General features: G+C 53.7%; 1 protein-coding gene across 1 annotated transcript in view; it reads right to left on the reverse strand.

Annotated features, from left to right (window-relative positions):
• Positions 1-551: 551 nt before the first annotated feature.
• The window catches only part of stard10 (StAR related lipid transfer domain containing 10), a 56,050-nt gene continuing 35,402 nt past the window's right edge, over positions 552-21,199 (reverse strand). The window contains exons 2-6 of the mRNA XM_070891667.1: positions 18,264-18,411; positions 11,348-11,451; positions 8,742-8,859; positions 5,145-5,197; positions 552-848 (exon numbers count right to left, since the gene is read on the reverse strand). Coding sequence (XP_070747768.1) covers positions 621-848; positions 5,145-5,197; positions 8,742-8,859; positions 11,348-11,451; positions 18,264-18,411 — 651 coding nt within the window. The 3' untranslated portion in view covers positions 552-620. The remainder of the gene's footprint in view (positions 849-5,144; positions 5,198-8,741; positions 8,860-11,347; positions 11,452-18,263; positions 18,412-21,199) is intronic.

A 21,199-nucleotide genomic window follows, 5' to 3' on the forward strand; every position in this document is an offset into this window, starting at 1 on the left:
CCAACTCATGCACATCCCAACCTCCGTCCACACCCCCTCCACCCCTCCCCAACTCATGCACATCCCAACCTCCGTCCACACCCCCTCCACCCCTCCCCAACTCATGCACATCCCAACCTCCGTCCACACCCCCTCCACCCCTCCCCAACTCATGCACATCCCAACCTCCGTCCACACCCCCTCCACCCCTCCCCAACTCATGCACATCCCCCCACTCCGTCCACACCCCCTCCACCCCTCCCCAACTCATGCACATCCCCCCCTCCGTCCACACCCCCTCCACCCCTCCCCAGGCACATCCGCCGCCCCCCCCCCCCCCCACCCCGTCCCACGCGCGCGCCCTCCCCCACTAATGAACATCCCTCCCCCCTCCCACCCCATGTACACCCTGCCCTCCTACGCCGTCCCTTGCCCCCCGCACCCCCAATGTCCCATGTGCACCCCAGCTGCCCCACACCCACCCGCCCACCCCCTGCCCCGCGCCCCCACCCCATGGGCACTTCCCCTCCCCCGCAACCCGCCCACGGCAACATTCGACAATCTTATTTAAATAAAGCTGGGTTTTATTTGGAATATTGCAACGGAGCAGTGGTCAAGGGGTCAGGTGACGCTTTTCCTCATCAGTTGACGCTGTCTTCGTCGCTGGCGTCTCCTTTGTCGTCCTTGGCCTCCAGGATTCCGCTCTCGTCGATGTTTTCCAGCGAGGCGGCGTGCTGGATGGAGAGTTCGCAGAGCTGGATGGCGAGCAGCGTGCTTTGCTCTGGGTGGATCCAGGGTTTGTAAGCTGGGTTGTGTTTCTTTTTCCATTCCGGGTACTTGAGGCAAGCTTTGTACATTTTCTTCATCGCCTTGTTAAACAAAGAGAGAGACAACAGTTATCTCAAGTTACTACGAATACACGAATTAGGAGCAGGAGTCGGCCATTCGGCCCCTCGAGCCTGGTCCACCATTCATTATCATGGCTGATGTTCGACCTCAACTCCACTTTCCCGCCCGATCCCTCGATTCCCTGAGAGTCCAAAAATCTATCAATCTCAGCCTTGAATATACTCAACGACTGAGCCTCCACAGCCCTCTGGGGCAGGGAATTCCAAAGATTCACCAGCCTCATCAGTCTTAAACAGCCAACCCCTTATCCTGAGACTGCGAGGAGGATGCTATGAGGCTGCAGAGCGACTTGGATAGGTTAGGTGAGTGGGCAAATGCATGGCAGATGAAGTATAATGTGGATAAATGTGAGGTTATCCACTTTGGTGGTAAAAACAGAGAGACAGACTATTATCTGAATGGTGACAGATTAGGAAAAGGGCAGGTGCAAAGAGACCTGGGTGTCATGGTACATCAGTCATTGAAGGTTGGCATGCAGGTACAGCAGGCGGTTAAGAAAGCAAATGGCATGTTGGCTTTCATAGCGAGGGGATTTGAGTACAGGGGCAGGGAGGTGTTGCTACAGTTGTACAGGGCCTTGGTGAGGCCACACCTGGAGCATTGTGTACAGTTTTGGTCTCCTAACTTGAAGGACATTCTTGCTATTGAGGGAGTGCAGCGAAGATTCACCAGACTGATTCCCGGGATGGTGGGACTGACCCATCAAGAAAGACTGGATCAACTGGGCTTGTATTCACTGGAGTTCAGAAGAGTGAGAGGGGACCTCATAGAAACGTTTAAAATTCTGACGGGTTTGGACAGGTTGGATGCAGGAAGAATGTTCCCAATGTTGGGGAAGTCCAGATCCAGGGGTCACAGTCTAAGGATAAGGGGTAAGCCATTTAGGACCGAGATGAGGAGAAACTTCTTCACCCAGAGAGTGGTGAACCTGTGGAATTCTCTACCACAGGAAGTAGTTGAGGCCAATTCACTAAATATATTCAAAAGGGAGTTAGATGAAGTCCTTACTACTCGGGGGATCAAGGGGTATGGCAAGAAAGCAGGAATGGGGTACTGAAGTTTCATGTTCAGCCATGAACTCATTGAATGGCAGTGCAGGCTAGAAGGGCTGAATGGCCTGCTCCTGCACCTATTTTCTATGTTTCTATGTGACCCCTGGTTCTAGACTCTCCAGCCCGGGGGAAACAACCTCTCAGCATCTACCCTGTCAATCCCCCTCAGAATTTGATATGTTTCAATGAAGCCATGCCTCATTCTTCTAAACTCCAGAGTATCGGCCCAGTCTGCTTAATCTCTCCTCGGAGGACAACACTCTTATCCCAGGAATCAATCTAGTGAACCTTTGTTGCACTGCCTCCAAGGGAAGTACATCCTTCAGTAAGCAGATCAAAACTGTGCGCAGTACACCACGGTGTGGTCTCACCAAGGCCCTGTACAATTGTAGCAAGACTTCCTTACTCTTATACTCCAACTCCCTTGCAATAAAGGTCAACATACATTTTGCCATCTTAATTGCTTGCTGTACCTGCATATCGGTGTTTCATGTACAAGGACCCCAACATTTAATAGTTTGCCACCATTTAAAAGATATTCTGTTTTTCTATTCTTCCTACCAAAGTGGATAACCTCACATTTCCCCACTGTCTGCCCCCTTACTGCCCCTCTCCATAATCCTGTACAGACTCGGTGTCCTCCTCACAGCTCACTGTCCCACCTAGTTTTGCATCATTAGCAAACTTGGACACATTACACTTGGTCCATTCATCCAAGTCATTAATATAGATTGTAATGCATGGTACATGGACAGGAGATGGGAATTTGGGTTCACATAAGAACATAAGAAATAGCAGGAGTCTGCCATTTTCCCCCTCGAGCCTGCTCCGCCATTTAATACGATCATGGCTGATCCGATCATGGGCTCAGCTTCACTTCCCTGCCCGCTCCCCATAACCCCTTATTCCCTTATCGGTTAAGAAATTGTCTATTTCTGTCTTAAATTTATTCAATGTCCCAGCCTCCACAGCTCTCTGAGGCAGCGAATTCCACAGATTTACAACCCTCAGAGAAGAAATTCCTCCTCATCTCAGTTTTAAATGGGCGGCCCCTTACTCAAAGATCATGCCCTCTAGTTCTAGTCTCCCCCATCAGCGGAAACATCCTCTCTGCATCCACCTCGTCAAGCCTCATCATCTTACACGTTTCGATAAGATCACCTCTCATTCTTCTGAATTCCAATGAGTAGAGGCCCAACCTACTCAACCTTTCCTCATAAGTCAATCCCCTCATCCCTGGAATCAACCGAGTGAACCTTCTCTGAACTGCCTCCAAAGCAAGTATATTCTTTCGTAAATATGGAAACCAAAACTGTACGCAGTATTCCAGGTGTGGCCTCATCATCATCATAGGCAGTCACTCGGAATCGAGGAAGACTTGCTTCCACTCCCTGAAGTGAGTTCTTTAGTGGCTGAACAGTCCAATACGAGAGCCACAGACTCTGTCACAGGTGGGACAGATAGTTGTTGAGGGAAGGGGTGGGTGGGACTGGTTTGCCGCACGCTCCTTCCGCTGCCTGCACTTGGTTTCTGCATGCTCTCGGCGATGAGACTCGAGGTGCTCAGCGCCCTCCCGGATGCACTTCCTCCACTTAGGGCGGTCTTTGGCCTAGGGACTCCCAGGTGTCGGTGGGGATGTTGCACTTTATCAGGGAGGCTTTGAGGGTGTCCTTGAAGCGTTTCCGCTGCCCACCTTTGGCTCATTTGCCATGAAGGAGTTCCGAGCAGGGCACTTGCTTTGGGAGTCTCGTGTCTGGCATACGGACAACGTGGCCCGCCCAGCGGAGCTGGTCGAGTGTGGTCAGTGCTGGGGATGTTGGCCTGAATGAGGATGCTGATGTTGGTGCACCTATACAACTGTAGCAAGACTTCCCTGCTTTTATACTCCATCCCCCTGGCCTTCCTGATCACTTGCTGTACCCACATACTATCCTTTTGTGTTTCATGCACAAGTACCCCCAGGTCCTGCTGTACTGCAGCACTTTGCAATCTTTCTCTATTTAAATAATAACTTGCTCTTTGATTTTTTTTCTGCCAAAGTGCATAACCTCACACTTTACATTATACTCCATCTGCCAAATTTTTGCCCACTCACTTCGCCTGTCTATGTCCTTTTGGAGATTTTGTGTCCTCCTCACACATTGCTTTTCCTCCCAGCTTTGTATAGTCAGCAAACTTGGCTACGTTACACTCAGTCCCTTCTTCCAAGTCGTTAATATAGATTGTAAATAGTTGGGGTCCCAGCACTGATCCCTGCCGCACGCCACTAGCTCTGCGACGCCCCTTCAATTAAAAGGGGAGGGCCACTGCGCACTCTGCCGGCACTTTGGGTGGCCACCATTGGGCCCTCGGGGAGGTGATTGACACGACAACGCGGAGTGCAAAGGGGTCGCAGGGCACGGCGCTGCCAGGACAACAGCGCCTCCCCCCCCCCCCCCCACCAAACCACCAGGGCAATTTCCCTGGGGTTCCCCTCCCGGTAAAAACCCTATTGCGCCCCCTGGAGGCGCTAATGGGGCTATAACAATGGGCAATTTCGCCCCCTTAATCTCCTCCCACGGCCCATATACACACTCCTCTATCGGTTAGTCGTGGTGCTACCAAGCCACTCCTGGTGATGGACATTGAAGCCTCCCACCCAGGGTACAGTCTATGCCCATGCTACCCTCAGTGCTTCTTCCAAGTGGTATACAACATAGAGGAGCATCATAGAAATTTACAGCACGGAAGGAGGCCATTCCTATCCACTCTATCTCGGCGTCTCATATCTCCTCTTAACCTCCTACCAATTACTTTCAATCTGTGCCCCTGTTTATTGACCCCTCTGCTAAGGGAAATAGGTCCTTCCTATCCACAATCCAGGCCCCTCATCATTTTATACACTTCAATTAAATCTCCCCTCAGCCTCCTCTGTGCCAATAAAAACCCCAGCCTATCCAATCTTACCTCACAGCTAAAATTCTCCAGTCCAGGCAACATCCTCGTAAATCTCCTCTGTACCCTCTCCAGTGCGATCACATCTTTCCTGTAATGTGGTGACCAGAACTGCACGCAGTACTCCAGCTGTGGCCGAACTAGTGTTTTATACAGTTCAAGCATAACCCCCCCTGCTCTTGTATTCTATGCAATTTGTAATTGTTGGAGACTCCAGGGACCCCTGGAGGGGTTGGGAACCCCCACTTCTACCTTCGATGTCATACTCACTTTGGGAGCCAGAAGCTGCCATGACTGGTTAACCACCCATTTCGGTAACGAACCTACAAAAAAAAGACATTAATTAGTTCAATGCCACCCAACACCTTTACAAACGTAGGATCGGCTAGACCATGAGAGAGCAAGGTGCATCTAGTGTCAGCCGTGGCTCAGTCTTCTCGGAGTCAGAGGGTCATGAGTTCAAGTCCCACTCCAGGGACTTGAGCAGCAAATCTAGGCTGACACACCAGGGGCAGCGCTGAGGGAGCGCCGCACTGTCGGAGGGGCAGCGCTGAGGGAGCGCCGCACTGTCGGAGGGGCAGTACTGAGGGAGCGCCGCACTGTCGGAGGGGCAGTACTGAGGGAGCGCCGCACTGTCGGAGGGGCAGTACTGAGGGAGCTCCGCACTGTCGGAGGGGCAGTACTGAGGGAGCGCCGCACTGTCGGAGGGGCAGCGCCGAGGGAGCGCCGCACTGTCGGAGGGGCAGCGCCGAGGGAGCGCCGCACTGTCGGAGGGGCAGCGCCGAGGGAGCGCCGCACTGTCGGAGGGGCAGCGCCGAGGGAGCGCCGCACTGTCGGAGGGGCGTCTTTCAGATAAGACGTTAAACCGAGACCTCGCCTGCTCTCTCAGGTGGGTGTAAAAGATCCCATGGCACTATATGGAAGAAGAGCAGGGGAGTTCTCCCCGGTGTTCTGGTCAATATTTATCCCTCAATCAACACCGAGAAAAAAATCCCAAATTATCTGGGTCATTATCACATTGCTGTTGGTGGGAGCTTGCTGTGCACAATTTGGCTGCCGCCTTTCCTACATTACAACTTCAAAAGTACTCGATTGTCTTGACTTTTGGGCGTCCTGAGGTTTGTGAGAGGCGCTATATAAAATGTAGCTCTTTACCATCCTGGGAGTCGACAAGCCAACGATAATGGAGCTGTTAACCAATCACAGCGATCAATGAGTCTACAACAGACCCAGACAGGAGGTGAGGAAAACCCCCAGTGGGGGAGAACTTTGGGGACCATGGGTCCAACGTCCCCCGTTCCTCCCGAGCTCGTCCCTTTTAACAAACAGAAGCCCCACCTCTACCTGCTCAGGGCCAACTGGAGATGGCCAACAGAATGCTGGCCTTGCCAGGGACATCCCGCATTCAGAGAATGAATCAATTTACTCTCGTACTGTATCCCAAAATGTTACTTACTGAAAGGAATCAATCTGTAAACGGATCAGGACCTCGGGAGCCAGTTCCACAGACAGAGCGCTCGCTCACTGGAATATTGTCTGCGTACACGTTCACTCTTCTCGCGATGGGGCAGACTCGATGTTTCATTAAGGGCTGGAATTAGACCCGCTGGATGTGCAGTTTTAAAAAAAATTGTTCCTGGGATGTGGGTGTCGCTGGCAAGGCCGGCATTTATTGCCCATCCCTAATCGCCCCTTGAGAAGGTGGTGGTGAGCTGCCTTCTTGAACCGCTGCAGTCCGTGTGGTGAAGGTGCTCCCACAGTGCTGACTTTGTTGTAGCGACTCACTGGGCCATTTCAGAGGGCAGTTAAGAATCAACAACATTGCTGTGGGTCTGGAGTCACCTATAGGCTCAGACCGGGTAAGGGCGGCAGATTACCTTCCCAAAAGGACATGAATGAACCAGATGGGTTTTTACAACAATCCGGAAGTTTCATGAAAGGAGCTATAGAAACGATACTCATCTTTTTCCTCTTCCTGAATCAGGGTTGAATTATTTCTGTACTCTGGTCAGACATCGCCCCCTTCTGGCACGGTCAGTTACTGCCCGACACGAGACTCCCAAAGCAAGCGCTCTACTCGGAACTCCTACACGGCAAACGAGTCCCAAGGTGGGCAGAGGAAACGTTACAAGGACACCCTCAAAGCCTCCCTGATAAAATGCAACATCCCCACCGACACCTGGGAGTCCCTGGCCAAAGACCGCCCTAAGTGGAGGAAGAGCATCCGGGAGGGCGCTGAGCACCTCGAGTCTCGTCGCCGAGAGCATGCAGAAATCAAGCGCAGGCAGCGGAAGGAGCGTGCGGCAAACCAGTCCCACCCTCCCTTTCCTTCAACCACTGTCTGTCCCACCTGTGACAGAGACTGTAATTCCCGTATTGGACTGTTCAGTCACCTGAGAACTCACTTTTAGAGTGGAAGCAAGTCTTCCTCGATTCCGAGGGACTGCCTCTGATGATGATGAAATGGATGCGGGGATTTAGGTGACCCATCCGTAGGACGCCATACCCTGCCCCAAACATAAATCCCTGATCCTGCTACAAGGACAGGTGCATCATCCCGCTTCCCAACCTCCTCATTTTGCCTTCATCTCAGTGTTCAAATCCCTCCATGGCCCTCGCCCCTCCCTATCTCTGTAATGTCCTCCAGCCCCACAACCCCAAGATGTCTGCACTCCTCTAATTCTGCCCTCCTGAGCATCCCTGATTATAATCGCTCCACCATCGGTGGCTGTGCCTTCAGCTGCCTGGGCCCCAAGCTCTGGAACTCCCTCCCTAAACCTCTCCGCCTCTCTTTTGTCCTTGAACATAAGAAATAGGAGCAGGAGTTGGCCATTCTGCCCCTCGAGCCTGCTCCGCCATTTAATACGATCATGGCTGATCTGATCATGGACTCAGCTCCACTTCCCTGCCCACTCCCCATAGTCCCTTATCGATTAAGAAACTGTCTATTTCTGTCTTAAATTTATTCAATGACCCAGCCTCCACAGCTCTCTGAGGCAGCGAATTCCACAGATTTACGACTCGCTGAGAAGAAATTCCTCCTCATCTCAGTTTTAAATGGGTGGCTCCTTATTCTAAGATGATGCCCTCTAGTTCTAGTCTCCCCCATCAGTGGAAACATCCTCTCTGCATCCACCTTGTCAAGCCCCCTCATAATCTTATACGTTTCAATAAGATCACCTCTCATTCTTCTGAATTCCAATGAGTAGAGGCCCAACCTCCTCAACCTTTCCTCATAAGTCAACCCCCTCATCTCCGGAATCAACTGAGTGAAACTTCTCTGAACTGCCTCCAAAGTAAGTATATCCTAAGTATGGAAACCAAAACTGCACGCAGTATTCCAGGTGTGGCCTCACCAATACCCTGTATAGCTGAAGCAAGACTTCCCCGCTTTTATACTCCATCCCCTTTGCGATAAAGTAACTGCCCTGTGAAATGGCAGCTCACCACCACCTTCTCGAGGGCAATTATGATGGGCAATAAATGCTGACCTTGCCAGTGACGCCCACGTCCAGTAATTGAATTCTGACCCCTCCCCCAGTGATCACCATAGGCAGTCCCTCAGAGTCAAGGATGACTTGTTTCCACACTAAGATGAGTTCTCAGGTGACTAATAAGTCCATGTGGGTCCTGATGTTCCAGGACACCACTTGAAACCTCCCACTTTGACCAAGCTTTTGGTCACCCGCCCTAATATCTCCTTATGGGGCTCGGTGTCAAACTTTGCCTGATAATCGCTCCTGTGAAGTGGCTTGGAACAATTTTACGACGTTGTAAAATGCAAGTTGTCATGTGCGCTCCTGAAACACTTCCCAGCGCTGACCCGGGGCTCGGGCTTGGGCACCGGCTCGTGTACCTCTCCCTTACCTCTGGGATCCACCTGTGCCAGGTAAGTGAGGGTGCAGCTGTTGACGCTGTTCGTTTCCACCAGGTAGCCAGTCTGAATTGAAACTGCCCGAACACGTTCCTTCTTTGGAGGATATTTCTGAGGAGAAAGTGCAAAGATCAACAAAAAGAGTCACTCGCTTCGAATGACACGGTATAACTGCAGCCATTCGGCCCATCGAGCCTGCGTCAACTCGGTGAGCGAGCAAACCAATCAGTCCCACTCTCCCCTGCTCTTTCCCCACTGCCCTTTTCAAGTATTTATCCAACTTTTGAAAGTCACAATTGAATCTGCTCCCACCGCCCTTTCAGGCAGCGCGTTCCAGATCCGTAAAATAAATTTCTCCTCATCTCCCCCTCTGGTTCTTTTGCCAATCACCTTAAATCTGTGTCCCTCTGGTTACCGACCCTCCCGACATTGGAAACACTTTCTCCTCACTTACTGCCTCAAAACCCCTCATGATTTTGAATACCTTCATCAAATCTCCCCTTAACCTTCTCTGCTCCAAGGAGAACCACCCCAGCTTCTCCAGTCTATGCACGTAACTGAAGTCCCTCATCCCTGGAACCATTCTGGTCAATCTCCTCCGTACCCTCTCCAAGGCCTTTACAACCGACCAAAACTAAACCGGTAGATGTTTGTGGTGCAGCCTATATGCCAGTGAATACGGTACATGCTGCTCAGCCCTGGCTCAGTGGGCAACTCTCTCGCCTCGGAGGCAGAAGGTTGTGGGTTCAAGTCTCACTCCACGAACTTGAGCACATAAATCCGGGCTGACACTCCCAGTGCAGTGCCGAGGGAGCGCCGCACTGTCGGAGGGGCGGTGCCGAGGGAGCGCCGCACTGTCGGAGAGGCGGTGCCGAGGGAGCGCCGCACTGTCGGAGGGGCTGTCTTTCGGAGGAAACATAAAACCGAGGCACCGTCTGCTCTCAGGTGGAGGTAAAAGATCCCATGGCCAGTATTTCGAAGAAGAGCAGGGGAGTTCTCTCCGGTGTCCTGGCCAATAATTATCTCTCAACCCACATAAACAAAAGAACAGATTATCTGCTCATCATCACATTGTTGTTTGTGGGAGCTTGCTGTGCGCTAATTGGCGGCCGCGTTTCCTACAACAGTGACTACACTTCAAAAAGTGGTTTGAGATGTCCGGTGGTCGTGAAAGGCGCGAGAGAAATTCCAGCATCTCTTTTCATTGCTGGGTTTAATGTCAGATTTTTGCAAACAGATTGAACGAAGGGTTTGCGATGTCCTAGTGCACCTCGAGCCACCTCTGGATTGGCCTGCAGTAACACTGATTGCAACTTCTGCCCCCACCCTGGGGAACCCCTCCCCTCACACCCCCACCCTGGGGAACCCCTTCCCTCACACCCCCACCCTGGGGAACCTCCACCCTGGGGAACCCCTCACACCCCCAACCCTGAGACCCCCCCCCCCCTCATAATCCCACCCCGGGGACCCCTGTCCCCTCACCTCAACTCCCCCACCCTAGGGGAACCCCCACCCTGTGGACCCCTGCCCTCACACCCCCACACTGGGGACCCCTGCCCTCACACCCCCACCCTGGGGACCCCTGCACCCTCCCCCCTTACACCCCCACCATGGGAAACCCTCCCTCTCACCTCGCACCCCCACCCTGGGGACCCCTCACCTCGCACCCCCACCCTGGGGACCCCTCATCTTGCACCTCCACCCTGGGGACCCCTCATCTCGCACCTCCACCCTGGGGACCCCTCACCTCGCACCCCCACCCAGGTGTAATGTATGCCCCTGTGAGGATGCTCACAGGTTTGTTGCGCTGTTGAGTTGTGAGTGGCTTAGCCAGTCACGTGATGTTCACAAGACTCAATAAAACCCCGGCCAGTTGGGTTCGGGGGATCCACGATGGGGCAGGTGGTTGAGAGCCTGGTGGGTGAACTGGTAATGTGTCGTGTGATTGTTAAACCTTTTGCTAATAAACCAACTAGTTCTTAATCACAATGTGTTGCTATGGATTCTTAAGCAAAGAACCCATGAAACATAGAAAATAGGTGCAGGAGTAGGCCATTCGGCCTTTCGAGCCTGCACCACCATTCAATATGATCATGGCTGATCATTCACCTCAGTACCCCTTTCCTGCTTTCTCTCCATACCGCTTGATCCCTTTAGCCGTAAGGGCCATATCTTACTCCCTTTTGAATAGATCTAACAAACTGGCATCAGCAACTTTGTGGTGGAGAATTGCACAGGTTCACATTTCTCTGGGAATCCCGGTCCCCCCCACCCCAGCCATCCCCCACCCTGGGAACCCCCCCACCCTGGCCCCCACCAAGAACACCCACCCCCACCCCAGGAACCCCTGCTTCCTGCCCCCCCCACCCCAGGAACCCACTCCCCGCCGCCCCAGGAACCCCGACCCTACAATAACCCCCACCCAGGAACCCCCCCCCCCCTCTCCGGCCCCCCCCCCCCCCCAAGGAACCTCGCCCCCACCCCAGCCCCAGGAACCCCCCCCAACCACGTCACTAACCACCCCCCCACCCCCGATGGCCTCGCCCTTCCCTTGGGTCAGACCGGCCCTCACTCCCCGGACGATGGCCCGTCCACTCACCGAGTGTTTAACGGAGTAGTTCATGATGATGTAGTCGCTGCCCATGGGGAGCCAGGACCTCAGTGTGATCACATCGCGGTTTTTCAAAGGCTTTGGGCATCTCCCTGGTGGCAAAACACAAATTGTTCCAAAAAAAAAAAATTGTTCTCAAATCCAACGCACATGATGAGAGGCAACATAAAGAATTGGTGCTGTTTTCCCGAGGGTGCAGGAACGGAGGGGCCTGGGGGTCTATGTCCACAAATCCCAGAAGGTGGCAGAGCAGGTGGAGAACGCTGTTAAAGAGAGAGCGTATGGGAACCTGGGCTTTATAAATAAGCAAATATAAGAAATAGGAGGAGTAGGACATTCGGCCCCTCTAGTCTGCTCCACCATTTAATAAGACCATGGCTGATCTGATCATGGACTCAGCTCCACTTCCCCGCCCACTCCCCATAACCCCTTATCCCCTTATCATTTAAGAAACTGTCTATCTCTGTCTTAAATTTATTCAATGTCCCAGCTTCCACAGCTCTCTGAGGCAGCGAATTCCACAGATTTACAACCCTCAGAGAGAAGAAATTCCTCCTCATCTCAGCTTTAAATGGGCGGCCCCTTATTCTAAGACCATGCCCCCTAGTTCTAGTCTCCCCCATCAGTGGAAACATCCTCTCTGCATCCACCTTGTCGAGCCCCCTCATAATCTTATACGTTTCGATAAGATCACCTCTCATTCTTCTGAATTCCAATGAGTGGAGGCCCAACCTACTCAACCTTTCCTCGTAAGTCAACCCCCTCATCGTTGGAATCAATTGAGTGAACCTTCTCTGTACTGCCTCCAAAGCAAGTATATCCTTTCGTAAATATGGAAACCAAAACTGCACGCAGTATTCCAGGTGTGGCCTCACCAATACCCTGTATAGCTGTAGCAAGACTTCCCTGCTTTTATACTCCATCCCCCTTTGCAATAAAGGCCAAGGTACCATTGGCCTTCCTGATCACTTGCTGTACCTGCATACTATCCTCTTGTGTTTCATGCACAAGTAAAGGCACTGTATACAAAAGTCCAATTCTGGGCACCGCTCTTTAGGAAGGACGTGAAGGCCTTGGAGAGGGTGCGGAGGGAAGTTACGAGAATGGTTCCAGGGATGAGGGACCTCAGTGACGTGGATAGACTGGAGAAGCTGGGGTTGTTCTCCTTGGAGCAGAGAAGGTGGAGAAGAGATTTAATCGAGGTGTTCAAAATCATGAGGGGTTTTGATAGAGTAAATAAGGAGAAAGTGTTTCCATTGAGGGTTGGTAACCAGAGGGACACAGATTGAAGGTGATTGGCTAAAGAACCAGAGGGGGAGGGGACAGGGACTGATTGGATCACTCTGTCACAGAGCCAGCACAGGCACGATGGGGTTGATTCCGGGGATGAGGGGGTTGATTTATGAGGAAAGGTTGAGTAGGTTGGGCCTCTACTCATTGGAATTCAGAAGAATGAGAGGTGATCTTATTGAAACTTATAAGATAATGAGGAGGCTCGACAAGGTGGATGCAGAGAGGATATTTCCACTCATAGGGGAAACTAAAACTAGGAGACACAGTCTCAGAATAAGGGGCCGCCCATTTAAATTTGAGATGAGGAGGAATTTCTTCTCTCAGAGGGTTGTAAATCTGTGGAATTCTCTGTCCCCAGAGAGCTGTGGAGGCTGGGTCATTGAATATATTTAAGGTGGAGATAGATTTTTGAGCGATATGGGAGTAAAGGGTTATGGGGAGCGGGCGGGAAAGTGGAGCTGAGTCCGTGATCAGATCAGCCATGATTGTATTAAATGGCGGAGCAGGCTCGAGGGGCCGAATGGCCGACTCCTACTTCTTAGGTTTCATCTTGGCTCCCTTTACCTTCTCTTTTTTTGAATTCACAGCCACATTCCCTTCCCTAAACCTCAGCCCAAATAAAACCTCTCCCGTCCACATTCACAGCCGCCCCGCTCGACCTTGCTGTGACCTCCAAACTCCCAGGGTCTCAATCACCGACCGGGTCATCTCCAAACACTTTCTTGTATCCCTATAATTCATTCTCAGCAACGAGAGCCTCAAAAGCACCGATGGGATTTATTCCTCATCCTTACTCGCCCCGAGAAGGTGAGTCGGAATTGCAAGAGTGGTTTGATGAAACCTCGTTGGTGTGGGACTGGAGTCACATGTAGGCCAGACCGGGTAAGGACAGTGGATTTCCTTCCCCAAACATAGAAACATAGAAAATAGGTGCAGGAGTAGGCCATTCGGCACTTCGAGCCTGCACCACCCTTCAATAAGATCATGGCTGATCATTCACCTCAGTACCCCTTTCCTGCTTTCTCTCCATACCCCTTGATCCCTTTAGCCGTAAGGGCCACATCTAACTCCCTTTTGAATATATCCAACGAACTGGCCTCAACAACTCTGTGGTAGAGAATTCCACAGGCTAACAACTCTGAGTGAAGAAGTTTCTCCTCATCTCGGTCCTAAATGGCTTAGCCCTTATCCTTAGTCTGTGTCCCCTGGTTCTGGACTTCCCCAACATCAGGAACATTCTTCCTGCATCTAACCTCTCCAGTCCCATCAGAATCTTATATGTTTCTATGAGATCTCCTCTCATCCTTCTAAACTCCAGTGAATAAAGGCTCAGTCGATCCAGTCTCTCCTCATATGTCAGTCCAGCCATCCTGGGAATCAGTCTGGTGAACTTCATTGGCTGTAAAGCGCTTTGCGACATCCGGTGGTAATTAAATGCGCTATATAAATGCAAGTCTTGCTTTTCTTTCTTTTTTCAGCTCATCCGCTGCTGAAGCCCTCATCCATGCCTTTGCTACCTCCAGACTTGATTATTCCAACGCACTCCTGGCTGGCCTCCCACATTCTACCCGACGTAAACTGGAGGTGATCCAAAACTTGGCTGCCCCGTGTCCTAACTCGCACCAAGTCCCGCTCACCGATCATCCCCTGTGCTCACTGCCCCGTGTCCTAACTCGCACCAAGTCCCGCTCACCCATCACCCCCTGTGCTCGCTGCCCCGTGTCCTAACTCGCACCGAGTCCCGCTCACCCAGCACCCCCTGTGCTCACTGCCCCGTGTCCTAACTCGCACCAAGTCCCGCTCACCCATCACCCCCTGTGCTCACTGCCCCGTGTCCTAACTCACACCGAGTCCCGCTCACCCATCACCCCGTGCTCACTGCCCCGTGTCCTAACTCGCACTGAGTCCCACTCACCCATCAGCCGCTGTGCTCACTGCCCCGTGTCCTAACTCGCACCGAGTCCCGCTCACCCATCACCCGCTGTGCTCACTGCCCCGTGTCCTAACTCGCACCGAGTCCCGCTCACCCATCACCCGCTGTGCTCGCTGCCCTGTGTCCTAACTCGCACCGAGTCCCACTCACCCATCACCCGCTGTGCTCGCTAACCTATATTGGCTGCCGGTTAAACAACGCCTCGATTTCAGAATTCGCATGTGTTTACAAATCCCTCCATGGCCCTCACCCCTCCCTATCTCTGTAATCTCCTCCAGCCCCACAACCCCGCAAGATCGCTGCGCTCCTCTAATTCTGCCCTCTTGAGCATCCCTGATTATAATCGCTCAACCATCGGTGGCTGTGCCTTCAGCTGCCTGGGCCCCAAGCTCTGGAACTCCCTCCCTAAACCTCTCTTTCCTCTTTCAAGACGCTCCTTAAAACCGACCTCTTTGACCAAGCTTTTGGTCACCTGCGCTAATTTCTACTTATGCGGCTCGGTGTCAAATTTTTAATCTCATCACACTCCTGTGAACCGCCTCGGGACGTTTCACTACGTTAAAGGCGCTACATGCTCTTTGCGGGGTTTGTGGGGCAGGGGGGGGGGGAGGTGTGGCGGGGCCTGGCCCATCGGGAGAGGGGGCCAGATTCAGACTACTCGCCCAGATCAGGACTGTGGGCAGTGTTGGGAATACCGGGATTGCGGCCTGGGGGCAGTGGCTGGAATAGAAACATAGAAACACAGAAATGTACAGCGCAGAAGGAGGCCATTCCGGCCCATCGTGTCCGCGCCGGCCGACAAAGAGCCGCACAGCCCTCGGTCAGCAGCCCTGAAGGTTACATATAAACCCATGAACAATGAACAATGGCGGACAGGTATAGAGCACCCAGCCCAACCAGTCCGCCCCACACAACTGCGACATCCCTTACACTGAAACATTCTACACTCCACCCCAACCGGAGCCATGTGATCCCCTGGGAGAGGCAAAAACCAGATAAAAACCCAGGCCAATTTAGGGGAAAAAAAATCTGGGAAAATTCCTCTCCGACCCATCCAGGCGATCGAAACTAGTCCAGGAGAGCACCCTGGCCGTATTCGATTCCCTGCAGTACTTACCATTATATCTGCTCCGTCCAACAAAAGGTCATCTAGCTTAATCCCAATTATCAGCTCTAGGTCCATAACCCTGCAGGTTACGGCGCTTCAAATGCCCATCCAAGCATCTCTTAAATGTGGTGAGGGTTTCTGCATCCACCATTCTTCCAGGCAGCGAGTTCCAGATCCCCACAACCCTCTGCGTAAAGAAGCCCCCCTCAAATCCCCTCTAAACCTTCCACCAACCACCTTGAAACTACGCCCCCTCGTAATAGACCCCTCCACCAATGGAAATAGACCCTTACTATCCACTGTGTCCAGGCCCCTCAATATTTTGTACACCTCAATGGAGATCTCTCCTCAACCTCCTCTGTTCGAATGAGAACAAACCCAGCCTATCCAATCTGTCCTCATAACTAAGATTCTCCATTCCAGGCAGCATCCTAGTAAATCTCCTCTGCACCCTCTCCAGTGCAATCATGTCCTTTCTATAATACGGTGACCAGAACTGCACACAGTACTCCAATTGTGGCCTAACCAAAGTATTATACAATTTAAGCATAACCTCCCTGCTCTTATATTCTATGCCTCGGCCAATAAAGGCAAACATTCTGTATGACTTCTTATCCACCTGGCCTGCTACTTTCAGGGATCTGTGGACAAGCACTCCAAGGTCACTTTGTTCATCTACATTATTAAGTGGCCAACTGTTTAATGTGTATACTCTTTCCTTATTAGCCCTCCCAAAGCGAATCACCTCACACTTCTCTGAATTAAATTCCATTTGCTACTGCTCTGCCCACCTGACCAGTAGATTGATATCCTCCTGCAGCCCATGACTTTCCTCTTCATTATCAACCACACAGCCAATTTTAGTGTCGTCTGCAAACTTCTTAATCATACTCACTATATTCAAATCTAAATCATTGATATATACCACAAAAAGCAAGGGTCCCAGTACTGAGCCCTGCGGAACTCCACTGGAAACATCCTTCCAGTCACAAAAACATCCATCGACCATTACCCTTTGCTTCCTACCTCCAAGCCAATTTTGGATCCAACTTGCCACTTTGCTCTGTATCCCATGGGCTTTAACCTTCATGACCAGTCTACCATGTGGGACCTTATCAAAAGCCTTGCTAAAGTCCAGATACACTACATCGCACACACTACCCTCATCGACCCTCTTGGTTACCTCCTCAAAAAATTCAATCAGGTTAGTCAAACACGATCTTCCCTTAATAAATCCGTGCTGACTGTCCCTAATTAATCCTTGCCTTTTCAAATGTAGATTTATCCTGTCTTAGAACTTTTTCCAATAATTTTCCCACCACTGAGGTTAGGCTGACGGGCCTGTAATTACTCGGCCTATCCCTTTCTCCCTTCTTAAACAAGAGTACTACATTAGCAGTCCTCCAATCCTCCGGCACCATGCCCAGATCCAAAGAGGACCGGAAAATGATGATCAAGGCCTCTGCTATTTCCTCTTTTACTTCGCTCAACAGCCTGGGATGCATTTCATCCGGGCCTGGGGACTTATCTACTTACAAAGCTGCTAATCCCTTTAATAATACTTCCTCTCTCACTGTATTTATTTTATCCAGAATATCACACTCCTCCTCGATAGCAGTATCTGCATTGCCCCTTTCCTTTGTGAAAACAGATGCAAAGTATTCGTTAAGAACCCTCCCAACATCTTCCGCCTCCACACAAAGATTACCCTCATGGTCTCTAATAGGCCCTTTCTTTAGTTACCCTCTTACTCTTAATATATTTATAGAACATCTTGGGGTTTTCCTTGATTTTACTGGCCAAGAATTTCTCGTGCTCTCTCTTAGCATTCCTAATATCCTTTTTAATTTTACCTCTTATCTTTCTATATTCCTCTAAAGATTCTAAAGTATTTAGCCATTGATATGTGATGTAAGATTTTTTTCTTAACCCTTCCCTGTAAGTCCCTAGACATCCAGGGGGCTTTAGAATTATTATTCCCAACCTTTTTCTTTAAGGGCACATGTTTGGCCTGAGCCTTTCGGATCTCCTCCTTGAATGCCTCCCACTGTTCCGACACTGATTTACCCACAACTAGCTGTTTCCAGTCCACTGTGGCCAAATCATTCCTTAACTTAGCAAAATTAGCTTTTCCCCAATTCGGAACTTTTATTCCAGGCCTATTCTTGTCCTTATCCATAACCAATTTGAATCTGACTGAATTATGATCACTAGCACCCTAGTGCTCCCCCACTAATACCCCTGCAACCTGCCCAGCTTCATTCCCCAAAAACTAAATCCAAGACCGCCCCCTCTCGTGTTGGGCTTGCTATGTGCTGACTTGAAAGCATTTCAAGAATTCCGCACCCTCTATACCCTTCACACTAAATTTGTCCCAATCAATATTTGGATAGTTAAAATCCCCGACTATTACTACCCTATGGTGTTTGGACTTCACAGCAATTTGCTACATATTTGCTCCTCTATCTCCCTCCCGCTATTTGAGGGTGATTCTGGCCCAGATCAGGACTGTGGGCAGTGGCTGGAATGGCAATATTCCCACCCGGATGGGGACAACCATTCCCACTCACAGGCGTAGTAACCGACGTCGGCATTGACGGTGAGCTTGCCGATGTCGAACGTCTCGATCATGTTCTCGTCCCACTTCCTGCGGTACTCGGTGTCGTGTAGAACGTCGTACAGCGTCTCCGAGCTCAGGTCTTTGCACAGCATCCTGCACTGAGAGAGAGAGAAAGAGAGAGAGGGGTCAGTGACTGAGGTACAGGGGGATGGGGGTGGGGGGAGGGAGAGATGGGGAGGGAGGGAGGGGGCGGGGGAAAGAGGCGGACGGGAGACGGGGGGGGGGGGTGAAAGAGCAGGACGGGGGTGGGGGGGAGAAAGAGAAAGAGCAGGACTGGGGGCGGGGGGGGGAAAGAGAGAAAGAGGAGGACGGGGGAGGGAGGGGAAGAGGAGGACGGGGGAGGGGGGGGGGAAAAGAGAGAAAGAGGAGGACGGGGGGAGGGGGGGGGGGGGGAAGAGGACGGGGGGGGGGTGAGAGAGAAAGAGGAGGACGGGGGGAGGGGGGGGGGGGGAAGAGGACGGGGGGGGGTGAGAGAGAAAGAGGAGGACGGGGGGGGGGGGGGGGGGAAGAGGAGGACGGGGGGGGGTGGGTGGAGAGAGAGAGAGAGAAAAAGCAGGATGGGGGGGGGGGAGAAAGAGCAGGACGTGGGGGGGAGAGAAAGAGCAGGACGGGGGGGGGGGGGGGGGGAGAGAGAAAGAGCAGGAAGGGGGGGGGGGGAGAAGAGAGAGCAGGATGGGGGGGGGGGAGAAGAAAGAGCAGGATGGGGGGGGGGGGGAGAGAGAAAGAGCAGGATTGGGGGGAGGGGGGGAGAAGAGAGAGAGCAGGATGGGGGGGGGGGGAAGAGAGAAAGAGCAGGATGGGGGGGGGGGGGAGAAGAGAGAGCAGGATGGGGGGGGGGGGGGAGAAGAGAGAGCAGGATGGGGGGGGGGGGAGAGAGAGAGAAAGAGCAGGATGGGGGGGGGGGGGAGAAGAGAGAGCAGGATGGGGGGGGGGGGAGAGAAAGAGCAGGATGGGGGGGGGGGGAAGAGAGAGCAGGATGGGGGGGGGAGAAGAGAGAGCAGGATGGGGGGGGGGGGAGAAGAGAGAGCAGGATGGGGGGGGGGGAAGAGAGAAAGAGCAGGATGGGGGGGGGGGGGAAGAGAGAAAGAGCAGGATGGGGGGGGGGGGAAGAGAGAAAGAGCAGGATGGGGGGGGGGGGGAGAGAAAGAGCAGGATGGGGGGGGGGGGGAAGAGAAGAGAGAGCAGGATGGGGGGGGGGGGAGAGAAAGAGCAGGATGGGGGGGGGGGAGAAGAGAGAGCAGGATGGGGGGGGGGGGGGAAGAAAGAGCAGGATGGGGGGGGGGGGGGGGGAAGAAAGAGCAGGATGGGGGGGGGGGAGAGAGAAAGAGCAGGATGGGGGGGGGGGGGGAAGAGAGAAAGAGCAGGATTGGGGGGGGGGGGAAGAAAGAGCAGGACGGGGGGGGGGGGGGAGAGAGAGAAAGAGCAGGACGGGGGGGGGGGGGGAGAGAGAGAAAGAGCAGGATTGGGGGGGGGAGAAGAAAGAGCAGGATGGGGGGGGGGGAAGAGGAGAGAGCAGGATGGGGGGGGGGGAGAGGAGAGAGCAGGATGGGGTGGGGGGGGGGAGGAGAGAGCAGGATGGGGGGGGGAGGAGAGAGCAGGATGGGGGGGGGGGAGGAGAGAGCAGGATGGGGGGAGGGGGGGAGGGGAGAGCAGGATGGGGGGGGGGGGGGGGGGGGGGGGAGGGGAGAGCTGGATGGGGGGGGGGGAGGAGAGAGCAGGATGGGGGGGGGAGGAGAGAGCAGGATGGGGGGGGGGAGGAGAGAGCAGGATGGGGGGGGGGGAGGAGGAGAGAGCAGGATGGGGGGGGGGGGGAGGAGAGAGCAGGATGGGGGGGGGGAGGAGAGAGCAGGATGGGGGGGGAGGAGAGAGCAGGATGGGGGGGAGGAGAGAGCAGGATGGGGGGTGAGGAGAGAGCAGGATGGGGGGTGAGGAGAGAGCAGGATGGGGGGGGAGAGAGCAGGATGGGGGGGGAGGAGAGAGCAGGATGGGGGGGGGAGGAGAGAGCAGGATGGGGGGGGAGGAGAGAGCAGGATGGGGGGGGGAGGAGAGAGCAGGATGGGGGGGGGAGGAGAGAGCAGGATGGGGGGTGAGGAGAGAGCAGGATGGGGGGGGAGGAGAGAGCAGGATGGGGGGGGTAGGAGAGAGCAGGATGGGGGGTGAGGAGAGAGCAGGATGGGGGGGGAGGAGAGCAGGATGGGGGGGGGAGGAGAGAGCAGGATGGGGGGGGGAGGAGAGAGCAGGATGGGGGGGGGGAGAGAGCAGGATGGGGGGGGGGGAGGAGAGAGCAGGATGGGGGGGGAGGAGAGAGCAGGATGGGGGGGGGAGGAGAGAGCAGGATGGGGGGGGGAGGAGAGAGCAGGATGGGGGGGGGGAGGAGAGAGCAGGATGGGGGGGGGGAGGAGAGAGCAGGATGGGGGGGGGGGAGGAGAGAGCAGGATGGGGGGGGGGGAGGAGAGAGCAGGATGGGGGGGGGAGGAGAGAGCAGGATGGGGGGGGGAGGAGAGAGCAGGATGGGGGGGGGAGGAGAGAGCAGGATGGGGGGGGAGGAGAGAGCAGGATGGGGGGGAGGAGAGAGCAGGATGGGGGGGGGAGGAGAGAGCAGGATGGGGGGGGGGAGGAGAGAGCAGGATGGGGGGGGAGGAGAGAGCAGGATGGGGGGGGCGGAGAGAGCAGGATGGGGGGGGGAGGAGAGAGCAGGATGGGGGGGGAGGAGAGGGCAGGATGGGGGGGGAGAGAGAGCAGGATGGGGGGGGGAGGAGGAGAGAGCAGGATGGGGTGGGGGAGGAGAGAGCAGGATGGGGGGGAGGAGAGAGCAGGGGGGGGGGGAGGAGAGAGCAGGATGGGGGGGGGGAGAGAGCAGGATGGGGGGGGGGAGGAGAGAGCAGG

The sequence above is a fragment of the Pristiophorus japonicus genome, chromosome 10, assembly GCF_044704955.1.
Source record: "Pristiophorus japonicus isolate sPriJap1 chromosome 10, sPriJap1.hap1, whole genome shotgun sequence".
Lineage (NCBI taxonomy): Eukaryota > Metazoa > Chordata > Chondrichthyes > Pristiophoridae > Pristiophorus > Pristiophorus japonicus.